The 20890-nt window shown below is 31.9% G+C and overlaps 1 protein-coding gene across 1 annotated transcript; it reads right to left on the bottom strand.

The window, feature by feature from the left end:
- Positions 1 to 2080: 2080 nt before the first annotated feature.
- On the bottom strand, positions 2081 to 3470 carry LOC135958524 (protein kinase 4-like). The gene has a single exon (XM_065509427.1). It carries the CDS (start codon positions 3468 to 3470, stop codon positions 2097 to 2099), a length of 1374 nt encoding a protein of 457 aa, XP_065365499.1. The 3' UTR covers positions 2081 to 2096.
- Between the last annotated feature and the right edge of the window lie 17420 nt (positions 3471 to 20890).

The following is a 20890-nucleotide window of genomic DNA, read 5'->3' as shown; positions in this document are numbered from 1 at the left end:
CCTAAAAATTTCTCCCATATGCTCAAAATCGTTTTCAGCAATAAAAATAATTCGTTTACCATTTATCTCCTTGAACTCTTCTACTTTATTATTTGTCAAAATTATCTGAGTTTTATATTTATTAACTATCTCGTCCTTAATGAAAAAATAATCTCCTAATTCTTCATCGGCTGAATGTACAGTTGCCATGGATACATCGTCTTCTATGTGATTAATAGGGAAAGAAATTTCGCTATTACTGTTCTCACCCCCCTCGTTTTCCAAAATAGTGTCCTCACTTTTCTCAATTTTGCTTAGAAAGTCTGCCACCTTATTTTCCTTTCCTTTTAAGTATTCGATCTCAAATTGGTATTCACCTAATTTTAACAACCATCTCTGTTGTCTGGGAGACATATCCTTCCCCCTGTACTTGGAATGTAAATATTTAATTGGTTGGTGATCGGTAAGGATTTTAAATTTTCTATCGTAAAGGTAAGGTCTGAAATAATTGACACTCCACATTATGGCCAGAAACTCTTTATCCGTTGCAGAATAGTTTCTTTCATGGTTATTCAGAGTTCTTGAGGCGTAACATACTGGATGTCCTTCTTGTGACAATACGGCACCGATCGCATAATTGGATACGTCTGTTGTCAATGTAAACTGTTTTTCAAAGTCAGGGAAACGTAATATCGGATGTATACTAATTAGGTTCTTTAATTTCTCAAAGGCTTCAATATAAGTAGGATCTTTCGTATTTATTCTCACCCCTTTCTTCAAATACTTAGTAATTGGTTGTGCTACTTTGGCATAATCTTTTATAAACTTTCTGTAATATCCTGTAATTCCCAAAAAACTTTTGATCTGCCTTTCCGTTCTAGGTAATTCTAATTTTTCTATTACCTTAATTTTATCCGGATTAGGTTTCATTCCATGTTTCGTTAAAACATGTCCTAAGAATTCCGTCTCTCTCCTTAAGAAATTACATTTATCTATTTGAATTTTTAAATTTTTTTCTTCCAGCACATCAAAGATCTCGCGTATTGCATTTAAGTGTTCCTGTAGCGAAGTGCTAAATATTAGGATATCATCCAAATACACGACACAAGTTTTGTTAATATAATCCCTTAAGATTTCATTCATTAGCCGTTGGAATGTGGCTGGCGCATTTTTCAAGCCAAATGGCATCCTAATAAATTCATATAATCCATGTGGTGTTACAAACGCAGTTTTCTCTCTGTCCTCTTTCTTTACTAAAATCTGATGATAACCTTTTGCTAAATCTAACGTGGTAAAATATTGAGCTCTACCTAACTTATCTAATATTGACTCAATATTTGGCAATGGAAACTTATCGTCTATTGTAACCTCATTTAACTTCCTATAATCTATTACTATGCGGTATTTTTTCTCACCAGAATTGTCCATTTTCTTAGGTACAACTATAAGTGGACTTGAATACCTAGAGTGGCTTTTCTGAATAATACCCTGTTCTTCCATTTCCTTAATTTGTTTTCTAACCTCCATTTCATGTTGTGGTGGATATCTATACATTTTCGAATTAATTTGCTGTTGTGTTGTCGTCCTTATTTCGTGCTGAATTTCTGTTGTGTTAGTTAATAAATCACCCTCTTTAAAAAATAATTTCCTATATTGTCTTAACAACTTTATAACTTCCCTATGCTCCTCCTCGTTTAAATGACCTAATGCAAGTCTTTCAAATTTTGGATCACTAATTTCAAGTGTGCATATGTGACTAAAATCGTAAGGCTTATTCAAAAATTTGCATGTTCTCCTATTAAGCGTTATTTCTCCTTTTTCTATATTTATCTGAGCATTCAGCGAATTTAATGTATCAATACCTATAATGAAATCATAAAGTCTTCCCCTTAATGATGTGACTTTCCAACGTATTCTTGCATTGTCTGGTAAGTTAAATTCGTCTGGTCCTTTTGTATGTACTTCATAATCTATTGTATCCTTATTCGTTATTGTACTAAATGTTATTGGTCTTTTTAATTTAATTTTCATAAAGTCATCTATTCCACTGTCAATTAAACTTAAACTTGCTCCTGTATCTATTAATGCTACGTATCTTTTATTTTCAATATTCAATTCTATTTTAGGCAAACATTCCGAGGCTGCCTCATAAAAAACATGTTATTATCTTCTTCTTCATAACTACCTCTTGGTCCCTCTGGGCTTTGCCTATCAACAATTAAGCGATCTTGGCTAACTGTGTGATTAGGGTGTCCTGCCACTCGAGAGTTACCATAGTTAATATCTAATCCTTCCCGGCTTTGCCTATCGAGGTTTAAGCGATCTTGGCCAAACCTACGATTAGGGTGTCCTGCTACTTGAGGATTACAATAATTAACTTCCAATCCTTCCTGGCTTTGCCTATCGAGGTTTAAGCGATCTTGGCCAAACCTACGATTAGGGTGTCCCGCTACTTGAGGATTACAAACATTCACTTCTATATTATCTATTTCCATGGGTTCTATTCGGTTCTGTCTATTCGGGTTCCAACGAACTTGGTTAGAATAAGGCCTGGGATATCCCGCTTGTCGGAATTGTCCCACGGTATTATTGTTTCCCAGTTCATTTTGGATCCTGTATCGTCCCGAAATGTTATTATTCCCATTATCGTTATTATTATTCATATTACCATTAGTATTCCTATTATTATCATTATTCATATTATTATTGTATCTATAATTGGTGTTGAATTGGTTTCTATTATTATTATTATTCCTATACCTGTTTACCTGTGAACGATTTAAAGTCCCTCGAAACTTTCTAAATTCTGGCCTAATGCAACTGTCCTCGTACCTTCTTTTCGTCATTGTATCTATTATGGTCCCTAAATCCCGTTCATCGTATATCTTATCTAATAATATTCCCTGTGTCATTTCCTTTGCTATGTTCGTTAATAAACTATCCACATTAGTCAAGTCTATGCAATGATCGTCCTGATAATAAATACTTAATTCATCACTCTTATACTTAAGATTCTGTAATTCTACAGCTAGCTCACTTACATTATTTACTCTTAGTTCATTTATCCTTCTGTAGATTTGGTGTGGCTCCACGTCTGGTCTATACCTTAGCTTCAGTGTTTTCTTTATAATAATCCAATTATCAGGTTGATGTACGTTGATTACGACGTTCTTTGCTTCTCTTTGGATATTGCGGTAGTAGATAGCCTTTATAGCTTCCTTCTTTAGGCCTTCCTCTCCTATCGTTGATAACAAGTACTCCACACTGCTCAAAAATGAATTTATGGTGATGTCCCCAACACCCGTAAATATTGGTAAGTATGACACATTCTTTAAAATGCGATCCAACTGATTATGTTGTTGTGGCAATTGTTGTGGCTGCTGTTGTTGTTGTTGTAGTTCTAGGTATGCACTACGCAGCTGTTCTAATTGCTGCTCCCGTCTTGCAAGTTTTTCTAGCACTGACGTGTCTATTGTTTGAGTTGGTTCCATCCTTCTTTGGTCGAACGCAGAGTTCCTTTTTATCTTGTGTTTATGTATGATTTTGCTGGTTAAAGTTTCTTACTATTATTAGTGGTGTCAACTGGCTTGAGTGTTCACTGCACTATTTGTTTCTTCTAGTGGTGTCGACTTGCCTTAATGTTCACTGCACTGTTTATTTTAGTGGTGTTTAATAAAGATTTATTATTCACTGCACTTTTTATTTTAGTGGTGTCTAATTTTTTTATTATTCACTGCACTTTTTATTTTTATTACTTTATAATCCTGGAGGGTCCCGTGGGATTCGCAGGATTTAAATTTTATTTTTTTTTTATTATATTTTCGTTTAGGTACGTATCACTGGATCCTGTTCACTAACACTTGGATCCTACCGACTGCGCCAATTTTATATTGATTTTATTTAACCGATTTTTTTTAAAAATTAAACACAATTTTTTTTTTTGGAGGAGAACCGTTCTTGGCCTTGGATGAATACCAACTGACTTTATTCAATTTATTTTGTTAAAATGAAACTTATATAATTATGCTTATTTAACATTTTTCTTTTAATATTGCTTATTGATTAATTTAACATTTTTCTTTTAATATTGCTTATTGATTAGTTGTAATTTTAATTCTAGGAATTGCGACCGAAAAATAATTTATTTTAACGGACCGGAAATGAAATGAATTTATGCTAAAGTTTTACTTATTTATAATGCTACTTATAAATTCGTCTATTGGGTCCGTATTCTTATATGTAACTCCCGTGTAAAATATCATATCAATCAGAACAGTCAGTTAGAAATTACAGATTGATATTTAAAAAATTCTGACATACTGAATAAGTTCCGATCCGATGTTACTGCCATACAGGAAATAAAATGAAATGGACATGATACTACACACGCGTTTGGATGTTGTTTCGTAGTCAGTAGGAGAATTAAACATCTTGTCTTAATTAACATCTTGGACAAACCGATAGCAACGATACGCATCAAGGCGAAGTTTTTTTTATATTAGCGTTATTTGTACCCGACGGAGGATAACGACTAGCTGGTCAAAAATACATTTTATGAGCGCCTAGAGGAAACATATGACCGCTGTCCCAATCATAATATTAAAATTGTTCTAGATCAATGGTAGGCAAATAGAAGCATTTAATTTGTGTGCATGTATGGGTAACAAATAAAATATCCGCAACAACAAAAAGCAACTGATTAAATATTTGTATTTTTACGCTCTATTGTTGTACGTGTAAATTTACGTAAATCTTCGTAAACTGAACAATATGAACGCGCATCGTTGTTCTAGATAATTTTAACGCGAAAATCGGAAGAGAAGAGAAATACGATCCAACAATCGGAAGATTCACACTGCACGAAGACGCCAGTGATAACGGCTTGATACTAATATCCTTCGCCACAGCATGAAACATGGTAGTGAGTAGCACTAGGTTTAAACATGTTGAATATCGACAAGGCAACGTGGGTACCTCCTGATCAATTAACGAAGAACCAAATTGATAACATTGTTGTGGACGGTAGGCATAGTTCCATTGTGCTAGACTTGTGTTCAATCCGAGGTGCAAAAATTGATTCGAATCATTACCTTGTTGCAGCCATGGTTCGCACTCGTCTCATTTTTTATTTATTTATTTATTTAATTATTATTTTCAACAACCTAGCTTATTTTGGGGAGTAACATACGAACGATCCAACAGATAAAGCTGAAGGTCGAAAATCTGCACGTACAACAAACTTCTATCGCCTATTCCAATCAACTAACCCAAATACTACAAGATAGGACTCCTTATCCCGATGATATATGCGCAGAAAGGAAACGTATTGTACACTCCATGGAAACGTATTGCACACTCCATGAAAAATCCATACTTGGGGTTTAAAAGCCTCCTCCCAAAAACTCATGGTACAACCAGAAGTGTCGCAATACAACCACGGAGAAAAACGCTGCATATCTGGCAACACCGCTGTAACGCGAAGAGTATGGGAGAGCTACCGGAAGAAAAGCAGGGAGAATAAACGCTTGTTCTTCCGCAAGAAAAGAGAAATGGAAAGGCGAGAGTGAGGAGATTGAGATGTACAGGAGTACAAACGAAGTCCTCTCTAGTATCGAAAAGGAAAGTTGGTCTGGTAGTAAATAAAGGTAAAACAAAGTAAATTGTATCAACGAACAAGGAGGCAAACATGACTGGGTCAATATGTGAACGTTGGTGACTATAACTTTGAGGTAGTAAACAACTTTATCTACCTTGGAACCGCCATAAACCAAACAAAATAACATAATTTTGGATATAAAACGAAGAACTGTTGCTCTTGCTAACAGGTGCTATTTAGGGCTAAGCTAGCAGTTTAGACACGAATAACAATTACATTCTATAGAACGATTATATCACCCGTGCTACTATATGACGCTGAAGCGTGGGTTCTTACGCAAGCAGATGAAGCATTTCTTGGGGTGTTTTAGAGAAAGTTTCTCCGCATAATATATGGGCGTATCTGCGTCGACGGAGAGTATCGCCAGTTGTACGAGGATACCAACATAGTTAAGCGCATCAAGATGTAACGGTTGTTGACGTATGGATGACAATGATCCGGAGAGAAAATAATTCAAATTCGATCTCCAAGGAAGACGTAGAAAGGGAGGTAACCATATTATGATCCAAAGCAATAACAATATAAACAAAGCTTCCAGATTTGACGGTTTATAGTCATATTGATGATTAGTTTCCAAAATAGCAAGGAAGCCATTTGACGATTTTTTTCTTGAAAGTGATGTTTTTTTGCAATATGAAAATGTGATACTCATTTAAGTATTTTCTCATTTTATTGGTGAGCATGATTTAATCGTTGTCAATATTTGGGCGATTTTAATGCTAAAGGTATTTAAGAAATTTAATTTAAGATCGCCTAGTCTAGAGCTCAGCAACGTCCCTCAATGAAAATGCAAAAAAATGGCTATATGTATATGAATCTATTTTCAAGTAAATATGTATGGATATATTTGGAAAATTGTCTATGCGGAAATTTCAAATCTGTTGAACTAAAAAACAAACAAACAATACGCATATGTAAGTACTTACGATACAATAACACAAAACAAAGTAGTTTTTAAAGCAGTTTTACTTAAAGTAAAACTTTAAATTTCGTTGAAGCTTAAAATTTTTTCACATTTTAAGTTTCAAAACAAATAGATTTATTTTCCAATATACATCACATACACACATATGTATGTGTATGTTGTATATACATCTATGTTTTCTTTTCGTACATACAAAAAAAATATATAAAAGGAACAAATAAAAGAACGCAAGAGTAGAAAAAAGAATTATATACAATAAATATGTTTTTATTTTTCTTATACACTCGATTTCCTTAAAATCTTGTAGTTTACAAATACTAAACAAATATCAACGACAACAAATACAAACACAAACAATGAGAATAAAGTTCATTGAAAGGAGAAGTAAGCAATGCTGGAAAGGGGGATGGATGTGTGTTTAAGAAAATAACATAGTACCCCAATAACCTAGAAAAACCAACTATCAGACGTGTATATTTTTTAAACAGACAATAGAATATACACAGAGAAAACAGATACGTAGTAGCAACCGAATTTGTTGCCTATCGAATGATTCGGTTGCATACATATAATTTGTCGGTTCTATCAACAGAAAATCAGTTGATAAAGAAGAATTTCGGTTGCAGCAACCAAACTTTTGTTACCCCTTCTAAAAGTTTGTAGCCATAACTGTAAAATTCGGCCGCTAAGGTAGAATCTTTCGATTGGCAACAAATTCAGTTGCTATCATGAATCTGTTTTCTCTGTGTACTCTTACTGGTATGAATGTGCAAACAGTATACCTAGAAGTATATTATGGGGGTGGAGGATTTAAAAAAAAGCTACAACCTCAACCACCGGCAATAATTTTAAAGCGATGTAGAGGCGATTGTGTTGGCTATGCTACAGGGCAGAGTTTTATTTTAATTTACTGTATGTGGCAGTATCATCCATTTCAGAAGTACTCACAATGATAGCGTAATTAAGAACTATTCTTCGCTATGTTTTATGCTTCTGTTTCTCCTTTGAGGCCCCCATCAGACGTTTCATCAATTTACGATCCTCTTACTGAGAGTGGTTGATGATGAACTGGTCCGTTTGGACCGAATTGGCAAAATTAAATATTCTTATAAAATCCACTACTGTCTGTTCCTAGATTAGGTGGCTAGAGGTCTACGTCAGTACATTCTGCATTTGTTTGCATGCCAAAAATGTACAGCATAGTGGAAAAGAAGAAGTCACGTCCATAAGTAATTCATTCGGCTAATGATCGTTCGATTAATTGAATAATTTCTTACGAATAATTATTCGAATAATTTAAAAATGGCCATTTTCGAATAACGAATACCTCGAACAATTTTATATAGAATAATCGAATAAAACGAATAAATGTTCATACATATTGTTACGTTTTAACCATTTCAAAACGCTAGTTTATTTCCTTTAAATAAACCGGATACTTTTGATTGCAAATAAAAGCCGTTCAGTAGTTTGAAAATTGTAACAACTCTTTATTTATTCAAAATGTACAACAACCACAGAATTAAATAGCCACTCAATGTTTTTTATAAACGTTTATAAATTCTCAGAAATACAGACACAATTTATAATGTACACGAATTTACTTGAAAAACACAACACACTTTAAGGCACTTAGTTGATGTTTATTCGAAAAGCGTCTCTGATAAACTCGCTAACGACTGCAACCTCTGCCACTATTTATAACACTGCCATCTGCACTCTAGATTGCTCTTTAACTGTCAAAGTTCGAATATTCTAGATCATACGCCAAACAGCGTTGCCAACTTACGATCAATGGTCAACTGAAAGCTTTTATTTAATAATGCCCACAGATATGTTACAGTTTGCTATTACAGCAATGTTATTTGAAAGCTACTTTTAAATCAGCCCTTAAAATCGTTATATTTGAATTCAAGTACAAATTCGTAACAATATATAAATGTATTAAATTGCTTAAAATTGTTCATAATTTCAAATTTAAATAAATAATAATGACTCACAAAAATTGTATTGTTTCAGAAATTCGACAAATAACTAAAGACAAAGGGGCAATTAATAATCAGAATCGCAATTAATAATCAAAATATTAACTTAGATTAAAGTGGAGTTGAATGTGATGGAGAATGTGATTTTGAAACGGTCATCGAAAGTGATATTGAGGATGACATTTATAATGATTACATTGAAATAAATGAAGGCCATGATCTTAAAATAGATTTATATAAGTGATGTTATTAACCGCAAAATATTTAACAAATCGAATGATATACACAAATATTGCAAACTAACGGTTTGTTGCAAGAAATGCATAGAGTTCGTCTTATACATGATTTTGAACATCGTTGAACATCTTTGTCTGACATGGTGATAGACTTTTTGCGTATTTGTAAATGCGTCAATCATGCACTGCCTGACTTCAAAATAACCAAGTTCCAACTGGATCATGTCCAACTGGCTCAAATTTTGTAAAGCATAGCTCCAAAACGGAAACTAAAGGGTTTGCTAGTCAATTGTTTTGTAGATTGTTCGGGAGTTAATCTGATCAGAATATTTTTGATGAAAATTTAATAATAGACTTTGTTTTCGAATGGTTTTTACCATTGTCAATACTTGAATTGTTAACTTAACGTTATTTTTTGTTTTTCTTTAACAATAAAATATTAAAAAAACAAAATCAAAACTTCATTCATACATAATTCGATTAATTTTAAACGTGTGATCGAATTATTCGAACAAGTTAAAATATCTTATTCGAATTATTCGTTTTATTCGAACAAGAGAAAAATCGAATAATTCGAATACCCTAATAAGTACCCACTTCGGAGATTCATAATCTTCCGAAATTCCACAGCAAAGGTAATATTATGTCGAAAACGCCTGGCCCGACTAGTTTGGCATACTCAGGTTAGCTCACTGTAAGAGACTCTTTATTATAAACTGGGAAGGGAACAAGAAATTCGTCCGCACCATAGGTTTCCCATGTGCCCACTGTACAATCGGGACTAAGGATTGTATCATCTTGTCTAGACGTTGCACCACCCCATGACAAGTAAGATTGTGAAAGTCAACTTCGGCACAAAAATCATCTCGGTGATCTGCAACCACGAGGCATTCCGCCGTTAGATTCATTGAGTCACATGGTTCCAAAAAAGACTACACAATGCACCTTCACCCGCTTATGTAGAAGATGTGATTGAAAGACTGTACCAGTATCACATAAAACGAATGGCTATTATAGATGAACGCTCTTCGAGGCTGCTGTGGCATAGTTTTGTGAAGTATAGATGGAATGTAGGCTCGAGGTGGTGGTCAGTGAAGACATAATCATAAGTCAAAACATCAGCTGAACTATGTAGGCATGCGGAGATCTGGGAGATTCTTCAATACTAAAACCCACAACTTCCAAAATGAAGATTGTGAAAGTTACGAATGCTAAGGGATATTCAGGAAGGTACCAATTTTATCGATCCGAAGGGTTTAAAGATAGCATCCATCTTGTTTTATGGAGTAGTAGTGTAGAGGCATACTTCCCTTCGGTAGGAGGTTTTTGGCACTACTACCACTCTGATAAAAGGAGTGGTAAGGTTCTAAAACTTTTAAGCTTGCTGAACTGGTTTGCCGCTGATTAGATAACTGTATAATTGTCTATCAACACTGCAATAAGGTTAAACGCTGGAGACTCGTGCGCTGGTAGAGACACTGGGCAATTCAGGATCTTGGAATACTATGAAGCATATGGGGGATTTCATGTCAAGTGAACCAACTTTTGAAATCGATGTCTTCCGATCGGGATGAAATTTGCACCAAGGTTAGCTCTATTGGATAGTAACTCAGACACAATTTTTCAACAACATCGGTCGAGAACTCTCTGAGTTATAGGGGGTAAAATTTTGACAATTTGGTCAAACAGGGGTTTTTTCTTATCCATGTAACTTATTACCTATTGTTCTTAGCAAAATGTGTTCCAAATAGTATAGATAGCTATTTCTTCGATCTTTCGAAAAAAAATATTTAAAAAAAAAAATAAAAAATTTTTAATATTTTTTTTCCGAAATCAAAAACTTTTTTGACTTTTTTTTAAAATACGCTATTTTTTTTTATTTTTTTTTTTTTCTTAAAATAAAGTTTAGATATTTTCCTTGAACACCTACTTGGTCGCTTAGTGGGATGCGAGTGGGATATCTATCAAAATAAATATTTTGTAACTCAAAACATAAAATTTTTGACTTTTTTTGCAAAATCAAAAACTTTGTTGACTTTTTTTTTCAAAATGGACCCTTTTTTAATCTTTTTTTTTAGGTCAAACAAAAGCTTAGATATTATCCTTGAAGACCCTTTTGGTCGCTTAGTGGGATGCGAGTGGGATATCTATCAAAATAAATATTTTTTAACTCAAGACTTACAATTTTTGACTTTTTTTTTTGCAAATACGATTTTTTTTCCAAATGGGCCCTTTTTTTAAAATTTTTTTTGTAGTCAAAAGAAAGCTTAGGTCCATTCCTTTAAGATATTTTTAGTCCCTTAGTGGGATGCGAGTAGGATATCTATCAAAATAAATATTTTGTAACGCAAGACATACAATTTTTTAATTTTTTTTTGCAAAATCAAAATTTTTTTCCAATATGGGCCCTTTTTTAATTTTTTTTTTTGCTCAAAAGAAAGCCTAGGTCCATTCCTTTAAGATATTTTTAGTCCCTTAGTGGGATGCGAGTGGGATATCTATCAAAATAAATGTTTTAACACAAAAATTGTATGTCTTGAGTTACAAAACATTTATTTTGATATATATCCCACTCGCATCCCACTAAGCGATCAAAACCATCTTAAAGGAATAGGCCTAAGCTTTCTTTATAGCAAAAAAAAAAATTACAAAAAGGGCCCATTTTAAAAAAAAGTCAAAAAAGTTTTTGATTTTGCCAAAAAATCAAAAATTGTATATCTTGAGTTACAAAATATTTATTTTGATAGATATCCCACTCGTATCCCACTAAGGGACCTAAAATATCTTAAAGGAATGGACCTAAGCTTTCTTTTGACTAAAAAAAAATTTTTAAAAAAGGGCCCATTTTGAAAAAAAATTCGAATTTGCAAAAAAAAAGTCAATAATTGAATGTCTTGAGTTACAACATTTTTATTTTAATAGATATCCTACTCACATCTTCCTAAGTGACAAAATAGGTCTTAAAGGAAAAGACCTAAGCTTTCTTTTGAGCAAAAAAAAATTTTAAAAAAAAGTCCCATATTGGAAAAAAATTTCGATTTTGCAAAAAAAAATTAAAAAATTTTATGTCTTGCGTTACAAAATATTTATTTTGATAGATATCCCACTCGCATCCCACTAAGGGACTAAAAATATCTTAAAGGAATGGACCTAGGCTTTCTTTTGAGCAAAAAAAAAAAATTAAAAAAGGGCCCATATTGGAAAAAAATTTTGATTTTGCAAAAAAAAATTAAAAAATTGTATGTCTTGCGTTACAAAATATTTATTTTGATAGATATCCTACTCGCATCCCACTAAGGGACTAAAAATATCTTAAAGGAATGGACCTAAGCTTTCTTTTGACTACAAAAAAAATGTTAAAAAAAGGGCCCATTTGGAAAAAAAATCGTATTTGCAAAAAAAAAAGTCAAAAATTGTAAGTCTTGAGTTAAAAAATATTTATTTTGATAGATATTCCACTCGCATCCCACTAAGCGACCAAAAGGGTCTTCAAGGATAATATCTAAGCTTTTGTTTGACCTAAAAAAAAAGATAAAAAAAGGGTCCATTTTGAAAAAAAAAAGTCAACAAAGTTTTTGATTTTGCAAAAAAAGTCAAAAATTTTATGTTTTGAGTTACAAAATATTTATTTTGATAGATATCCCACTCGCATCCCACTAAGCGACCAAGTAGGTGTTCAAGGAAAATATCTGAACTTTATTTTAAGAAAAAAAAAAAAATAAAAAAAAATAGCGTATTTTAAAAAAAAGTCAAAAAAGTTTTTGATTTCGGAAAAAAAATATTAAAAATTTTTTATTTTTTTTTTTAAATATTTTTTTTCGAAAGATTGAAGAAATAGCTATCTATACTATTTGGAACACATTTTGCTAAGAACAATAGGTAATAAGTTACATGGATAAGAAAAAACCCCTGTTTGACCAAATTGTCAAAATTTTACCCCCTATAACTCAGAGAGTTCTCGACCGATGTTGTTGAAAAATTGTGTCTGAGTTACTATCCAATAGAGCTAACCTTGGTGCAAATTTCATCCCGATCGGAAGACATCGATTTCAAAAGTTGGTTCACTTGACATGAAATCCCCCATATATAAGAATTTTGTCTACTGCACACCGAGACCTTTTTTATTATCCAATTCTCCACACTCACACGAAATCATGTAAAAGGATGGCTCTAAAAGAGTGTATGGTGTTAGCATTTTAGGATAAAATGCTATTTCAAGCTACTTGAATTTTGAAGTACTCTTCATGAATCGTGCAACTAATTGGGTGAGGTGTTATCGGTATTATAAGTATTTTATTTACCAATTTCAAGACGGCACTATTACGACTACTTATTGAATTCTGTCGAGGCTAGAAAACACTACAGGTATCAATTAGTACAGGACACTACTTTAATGGAACGCATGTTTGAGAAGGGATCTATGGTTCAAAAAGTTGACATATTGAGCGGAGGAGGATATGGTTTCTCAGAAATTCTGTCAATGTCCGGGCTTGGTCACTGTGAGGAACCACCTATGTCTGTACGTATTTGTAGCCTCTCCTTCTCGTGCTTGGAGCAACAGGCGATATACAGTCTTAGATATATTCATCGGACAATCTTATTGATTCAGTATTGAACAAAAAGTGTAGATTGAAGTTCCTGCAGTTCTCCTTCTCGTGCTTGGAGCAACAGGCGATATACAGTCTTAGATATATTCATCGGATAATCTTATTGATTCAGTATTGAACAAAAAGTGTATATTGAAGTTCCTGCAGTTTACATCTTGTGTATCACATTAGGATCAACAGAGTTGATTGCAGAGCGGCTGCCTCCCGAACCTAACCATAAGTTCTCTAATACTAAAACCATCGGATGATTTACTCTTATATTTAAATATCGTTACCTAAAACGAAGATGGTAATGCAAACATTTTTTAAATATGATTTTATGTGTCCCGAAAACATTAATAATAACATAGATAAACTATCATGAGTACAAAAATATTTTATTATTATCCCCTCATATTAAAAAGTCCTTCCATAAATGCTTTCATATAATTCCAAACATAAAAGTACATTTCAGTTTACATGTCACCTAAGGATGTTACAAGTACTAGCGGTAGTTAAATGTTTTGCATTTGAAGCATTTACAAAATTGTTACGAATTACAACAATAAAATGATATTTAAAGATCTCTTCAAATACAATAGCAGCAGATTTTAGTTTCCATCATTTGTTTCGCTTTGATAAAAATTTCCATTTTACAGACTCATTGTTGCCGCACGAAATGGATGCAAACGAATTTGCATGCACAGTTTTACTTAAATATTTTCCACTTTTTATCCCCCTGTTTTTTTGTTTTGTTTTTTGTATGTTTTTCTCTATTCACTACATAGTTTTTTTGTACTTTGTAAATTGTCAAATAGCAATTTCTTTTAAGTCGCTATTTACACAATTCTTTTTGTTATTTTCTACTTGTTTTTCCGTAGTACGATATTTTTTAAGCTGTGGAATTGTTGCAACATTGTGCCAACAAAATGTTGTTTTATTGTTAATCTAAGTGCAACAGAATAGAAACAACCGCGTCAACACAGACATCTGCAAAACAATTTTCTATTTTGCAAACTCAAAAAGTATTTCGCTGGGATTTTCTGTGTTGATTTTAAATGTTGCAATATTTTAACGAGGACAAGGAGGGCAAACAAATTATAATTTTAGAAACAAAAAGGTTTACTATTTCGTTGAACTATTTATACTTTCAAAACATAGCTAATATTTTTACCAAATTTAGCACTTATAATATTATGATTTGTAATAATTGAATGCATTAATAAATTTTAATAGAATAATACCCTACACTAAGTAAATGAGCAAAAACATTTTTTTTTAAACTTTTAATAATTTATATTCGTGAATGATTTTCGAAATGGGCTTTATATGGGAGCTATGACCAATTATGGACCGATCACCATGAAATTAGGTCGTGTGATTTATGTCTATAAGTTATTTATGTTGAATTTTATGTGTATACCAACATTTTTAGGAGATTTATGCATATTAAAGTGATTTTCGGAAGTAGGTTTTATATGGGAGCTATGACCAATTACGGACCGGTCATAATAAAATTTGGTATCATGAATTCCGTATATATAAAACTTATTTGGAGCAAAATTTGTGTAGATACCTACACTCTAAAAAATTCACGTAAATCTACTACTATAAAGTAATTATGTTTTCATGTAAAAATGTTTATCAAAATTAATTACATATTTTTTCAGCAAAAATACAAACAAAATGTTGTATTTTCAATTTTTATAATACAATAGGTATTTTATATTTAAAATTACATATATTGTGCATAAATTGAAGTTTTACACATAAAGTGTGTAAACTAATTCAAGCGTTTGATGTACAAATTGTCAACATTTAATTTCTAAAAAAAACCATTTGTTATCAAAAAAAATATTTGAATTTACACACAACATGTACTTTTACCCTAATTATTGAAGAAGAAAAGTTTCCTACTACATATTAATGTAGGAAATTTACATGAAAATTTATTAGAGTGTATATAAATTAAATATTTATGACCGATAAAGTTCAATTTCGAGAGGACATTTGTATGGGGGCTAAGTAAAATAATGGACAGATTACAGCCATTTTCAATAGGCTCCGTTTTTTGATAAAAAAAATCATTTATGTTTTTCAACATAGTCTCCTTTGAGCTTTATATACATTGTCCAACGCATAGAGAAACATAGAGCGGAAACTAGAAAAAAACTCAACAAAAAAATTACTCAAAATAATTACACATACGAGTGTTGTTTTTGTTTTCACATAGTTTTGTCTACTAATACATTCTCACCACTTAGGTTTCTGACAACTGAGTTAGGTCTTTGACAGGAGAGTTTCCGCTCTATGTTTATTCTCTATGGTCCAACGTTTCTCCAATTTGTATTATACCAAAAAATAAGATTTGTCGAGGTCATTAAAATAGATAATTTCATCGTTTGAGTCATAATATATAAATATAGAATTAATGCTGTCGAATTGTATAATATATGCATATATAAGTGACTTTTGGAAGTGGACCTAATACGAAGATATTATGGAAATTTGATGAGATAGTGGTATTTATAAGGGATATATTCGTATTTAAGCCTTTTTTAGAAGATGACATTATATTGAAGCTACTACCAATTATGGATAGATCTTCACAAAATATGTCACGCCGATTTTTATATATATTGGGATTATAGATGTCGAATTTCAACCAGGTAACGATATCTGTAAGATATTTAAGTGTTTTTAGGAATTTAATTATATATATTTGCATTTATGGACCACAGAGCCATATTCCGGTAAGAAATTTGTATGGGGGCTGGGATAAATCTTGTACCGATTCTTTCCATTTTCAACACTACTAGTTTGTTTCATTAAAAAACAATTGGTCAATTCACAAGGTCTCTTATCAGTCATATTGTCATAATGTCCTAATATATCACGACTCGGCAGCTCGGCTTAACCGACTCTTAGGCATTCGGCACAGGTCTCTGCTGGTTGGTTACGAGAACACAATAAACATAGCATGCAGAGTAGTATTATTTTAGGATATTTTTGCTCGTAAAACAATAAAAACCATTGTGAAATATTAGGACATTATGACAATATGACATGATAAGAGACCTTGTGAATTGACAAAAACATACACATTTTTATTAAGTTTTATTAGAAAAGTGTTGTGATAAATAAAAAAAAATTATAAAAATGGTAGCACTTCTCAATTCCCATACCTTCACGAAAGGGAGATACCATATATTTTTATTCTAAATAGTAAAAATACCTCTAGTTTACACTAAAAGAAAGCTTAAAATAAAAAAAATATTGGTAGTTGTGCATAATTTATTAAATGCTTTGATTTTTTCCTTCCTGTTCCATCAATGTTATGCTCATGTAAATAATTTAACAAAGGCGGACCAGAAAAAAATTATGAAAGTACAGATTAAAAGGACCTAGTTCTTGAGGGTATAATTATCCTTGTGTGTTTTCTCAGTTCTTTGGTGGAATTCATGATATATAGAAATCACGCAACCAAATTTAATGACTATCGGTACATAATTGGTTATAACTCTCATATAAAGTACACATTTGAAAATCACAAACAAATCATACACCCAGTGTATGGTCGGCTTTGACTTAATAAATAAACCTAAATATCTCTTGAACTAAAAAAGATAACATAGATCTTCGCAAGGACTATTTATATTTTAAATTTCAGCTTATTCGGATAATAAATTAATTCTTGGCGATTTTTTAAAAAAATTTAAGGCGTGTAATTTAGCTAATTAAGCATAAAGAGCTTTATTTACAACATTTGTAGCTTTGGTGATCCCCACCGTAGAATATTTTACTCCTTAAATGTTGTTTTTGAAAGGACTTTTTTTGATTTTCTCGAAAAAAGGGTCAAATTGACCACTAAAGTAAGGAGATAAAGGGTTAAGATCTTCCACAAAAATGATCCCCATAAAATTCCACAATATAACTCTGACAATAAGAATTCTCTCAGATATTAACTTACAACATTTTTTTCCGTAAGTTTAATGCTCTCTTCGATTAAAAACTTTGACCCAAAAATCAGACCAGCTGGACTATAAGTTTATTCTACGAAAATGATCTATTCAACATGCCCTTTCAGAATTATAGGGTCGCTATTCTGTTCCAAAAAAATTGACTGCATAATTTTTCTGTTAATAAAATCGGTAAAAACTTCGTTGCTGATTTTAGGCTGTTCATAAACTATCTCGAAATAGGTGACATATAAAATTATTTCTTTATATTTAATGACAAAATTATTGATGACATAATTTTGTATCATTTTGTTTCCTCTTTCATTTAATGTTAATGTCATAGAAAATAAACATAGAGCGGAAACTCTCCTGTCAAAGACCTAACTCAGTTGTCAGAAACCTAAGTGGTGAGAATGTATGAATGGTGAAAAACTATGTGAAAACAAAAACAACACTCGTATGTGTGATTATTTTGAATAACTTTTTTGTTTGAGTTTTTTGCCAGTTTCCGTTCTATGTTTCTCTATGCTGCTAATATTTTCAGAAAATTTTTCATTATATAAAAAACCTTACACAGTTTTTTGAATAATTTCGAGTAATTTTCATATACGAATATTTCATTCGCAATATAGAAACAGACAGTTGTATTTACGACGCTGTATAAATAAATGATTTGTAGGAATTCATTTATATTTTTAAAATGAAGATTATGTAATATAATTAATGAAAATTGGTCTACGAGGGTTTTCAAGGTTTCTGATTTCGAATCTGAGGTAAAATTTTAAATTTCAAAATGTCTTCTGCTTTGCATGAAAATTGGTATACGGGAGTATTCAAGATTGCTAATTTTGAATCTGAGGTAAAATTTTTAAAATTCAAATGGCGGATCCAATATGGCGGCGTAAATTTTAAATGTCTCCTAATTTGCATGAAAATTGGTATACCGGAGTATTCAATATTTTTGATTTCGAATCTGAGGTAAAATTTTTCAAATTCAAAATGGCGGATCCAATATGGAGGCTTAAATTTTATAATGTGTTCTGATTTCAATGAAAATCGGTATTCGGGGTTATTCACGATTGCTAATTTCGAATCTGAGGCAAAATTTTCCAAATTCGAAATAGCGGATCCATTTTTATTTCCAAAACATCCAAAAAAATTTTTTTTCCTTCACTTAAGCCTATTCCTCATTCAAAACATTGACGCATTGAACTTTAGCAACAACAAAATCGTAAACAGTAGCATTCTTCTCCTCTTTTTTTGTTCATCCAACCAAACTTCCGCAAGTTCGGTATTTTGCAAGCGGAGGCTGCCTACGAAAAATGATATTTCTCAAAAAGTGCAACATGAAATTGGCAAATTAAACTCAAAATTCCACATTTAACATGTTTCTGATTGTTTAAACCCGGCCAAATTCGGCCAACTTTTTAAAAGTTTATCCAAAATTAATTTTTCAGCAAATATTATAAAATTAAGGTTTATGTCAGAATATTTTTACAAAATATTTTTCTTAAAATATTAAGCACTTACTATCACTTTTGTTTTCCATATTTAATTTAAATTTATGTATGTTTTTTAACTATTTAAATAAACTTTAAAAAAACAACAAAAAATGCATTCATGAAAGTTCAAAAAATGATTTTTTGCCCCAAAAATGGGTAAAATTAGCTATAGTGCATAGGAATAACTATCGCATAATTTCGTGGTACATATTACCTGCAATATATTTACACAAATCGATAAAAAATATGTGAAAATTATATAATTATTTGAGGTTGTCTCACATTTTGGTCCAGAACTCTGATTTAGATACAGATTCTGCAGATTTTTAATGTCAAACTGCTTAGAAAAATTATAAACATTTTGGTCTTCATTTAATTTATTTCGTTTATGTATTTTGAACGTGAGAGGGTTTTATATAAACCCTCATTCATCACTTTTAGTTGTGGAGGGGGTATAAAAATTAAAGTCAGACATAATTTCATCAATAAGCACACATGTAAACATGAGTTTCCTTTTTTGTAAAGAAAACGCCTTCAAATCTGTTCTTGAAATACTAAGATATAACAACGCAATGAATTTAAAGAAAATACGTACTGAACTGCTGTCAATTGACAAGTTGACAGTAACAATATCCTAATGATTTTCAGATTACATTTGGATGGTATAATTGTCACAACCCCAGCAAACAAAAAATCCCTACCATTGTCTACACATATGAAGACAAACAAACAGTTACATAGACTGCTTAATTCATTTCCTTCCTGTGTTTGCACAAATCTGATTCGAATTCGTACGTGTAACATTATGTTTGTATAACTTTAAATATGTTGTTCGTTCGTGTGTGTGAGTGTTTGCTCCTTGTTGGATTTTTTTTTCGAATTGCAAATCTTTTAGATGTTGTGATTTTACCCCATGTATTTATTTACTTTTTCCTCTCCTTTAAAACTTTACATTAACACTTTTGACACAAGATGACGGCTTTACTTTCTTTAGATAGCAATAACACCGCCGTTCTTTGGTTGTTATTGTTAATACCCGTTGTTGTGGTGATGCTGGTATTATGTATTGAGGTAGTTGATATGTTGATGATTGAGTTGATGATAATGATGTGATAACACTACATATTTGAAGTCACAAATGTCAACAAATACTTTTTGATTTTATCAAAAAAAGCATAAATACCAACTAAGCACAGCATGTATGAGGAAGCGATTCCCTGAAAAAATTAAGGATATTTGTAATAATTTGAAATTAATTTCGTAGTGGTTTTAAAAAGTTAAATATTGGGATGGTTCCAAACAATAGTGTAGTTTAATACAAAATACAACCTTTTTAAACAAATTTCACGGAGAAAGCTTTTTCCTAAAGATGTGAAAACTTTCTTCAGCTTATTGTGTCTTTAGTGAACACATGATTCCGACTTACTGATATTAGAAGGTTAATCATTGTGCTTCTTAGAATATTTATTATCATCAATGCTTGACGTAGTCTGTCCCATTTTGGGTCAACTACAATGGTAGTTTCAGCAATACTACATTTGTTGACCCGATAGACCTTCAAATACTATACTAGGATTAAGTTTTTCGGAGAAATAAGTAACAAATATTTTTCTAGGATTATAATTTTAATTACTCATCGTTCATTAGAAATGGATAGCTTATCCACTGTGCAGAATCACTGACTTTGGATAAAAGTCAGTCAGACGTGGATTTTGCGCCACATCTGCTTGTAAATTATCATCAGCTTGACATCGGACTGGAGTTATTCTCTCGGATTGTCCTCTCTTCATTGGTATTTTAAGTTCATTTAATTTAGGAATAGTGCTCTTACTTTTTCGCTAAAGGACCTTAAGACGCATATGAGCTGACCCTATTATTTTCAGCCTATCAATTTCACATATGATTCGTTGTTCTTTTCCATCATTATGGATATATGTAGTAGGTTTCACAGTATAAATTAACATCAGTATCGCATCTTCTACAACCCTTTGGATTTACACCTCAGTATATGAAATCATCCATTACATCAATACAAGAAAGATTCATGTCACAGCCCATGAAG

Source organism: Calliphora vicina, chromosome 4 (genome assembly GCF_958450345.1).
Source record: "Calliphora vicina chromosome 4, idCalVici1.1, whole genome shotgun sequence".
Lineage (NCBI taxonomy): Eukaryota > Metazoa > Arthropoda > Insecta > Diptera > Calliphoridae > Calliphora > Calliphora vicina.
Note: the sequence above shows the minus strand (reverse complement) of the source record. Positions and strands in the feature narration are given on the sequence as shown.

Bases quoted from the DNA above. Each gene is read 5' to 3' on its own strand.
- LOC135958524 (XM_065509427.1), bottom strand. From the start codon at position 3,470: ATGGAACCAACTCAAACAATAGACACGTCAGTGCTAGAAAAACTTGCA.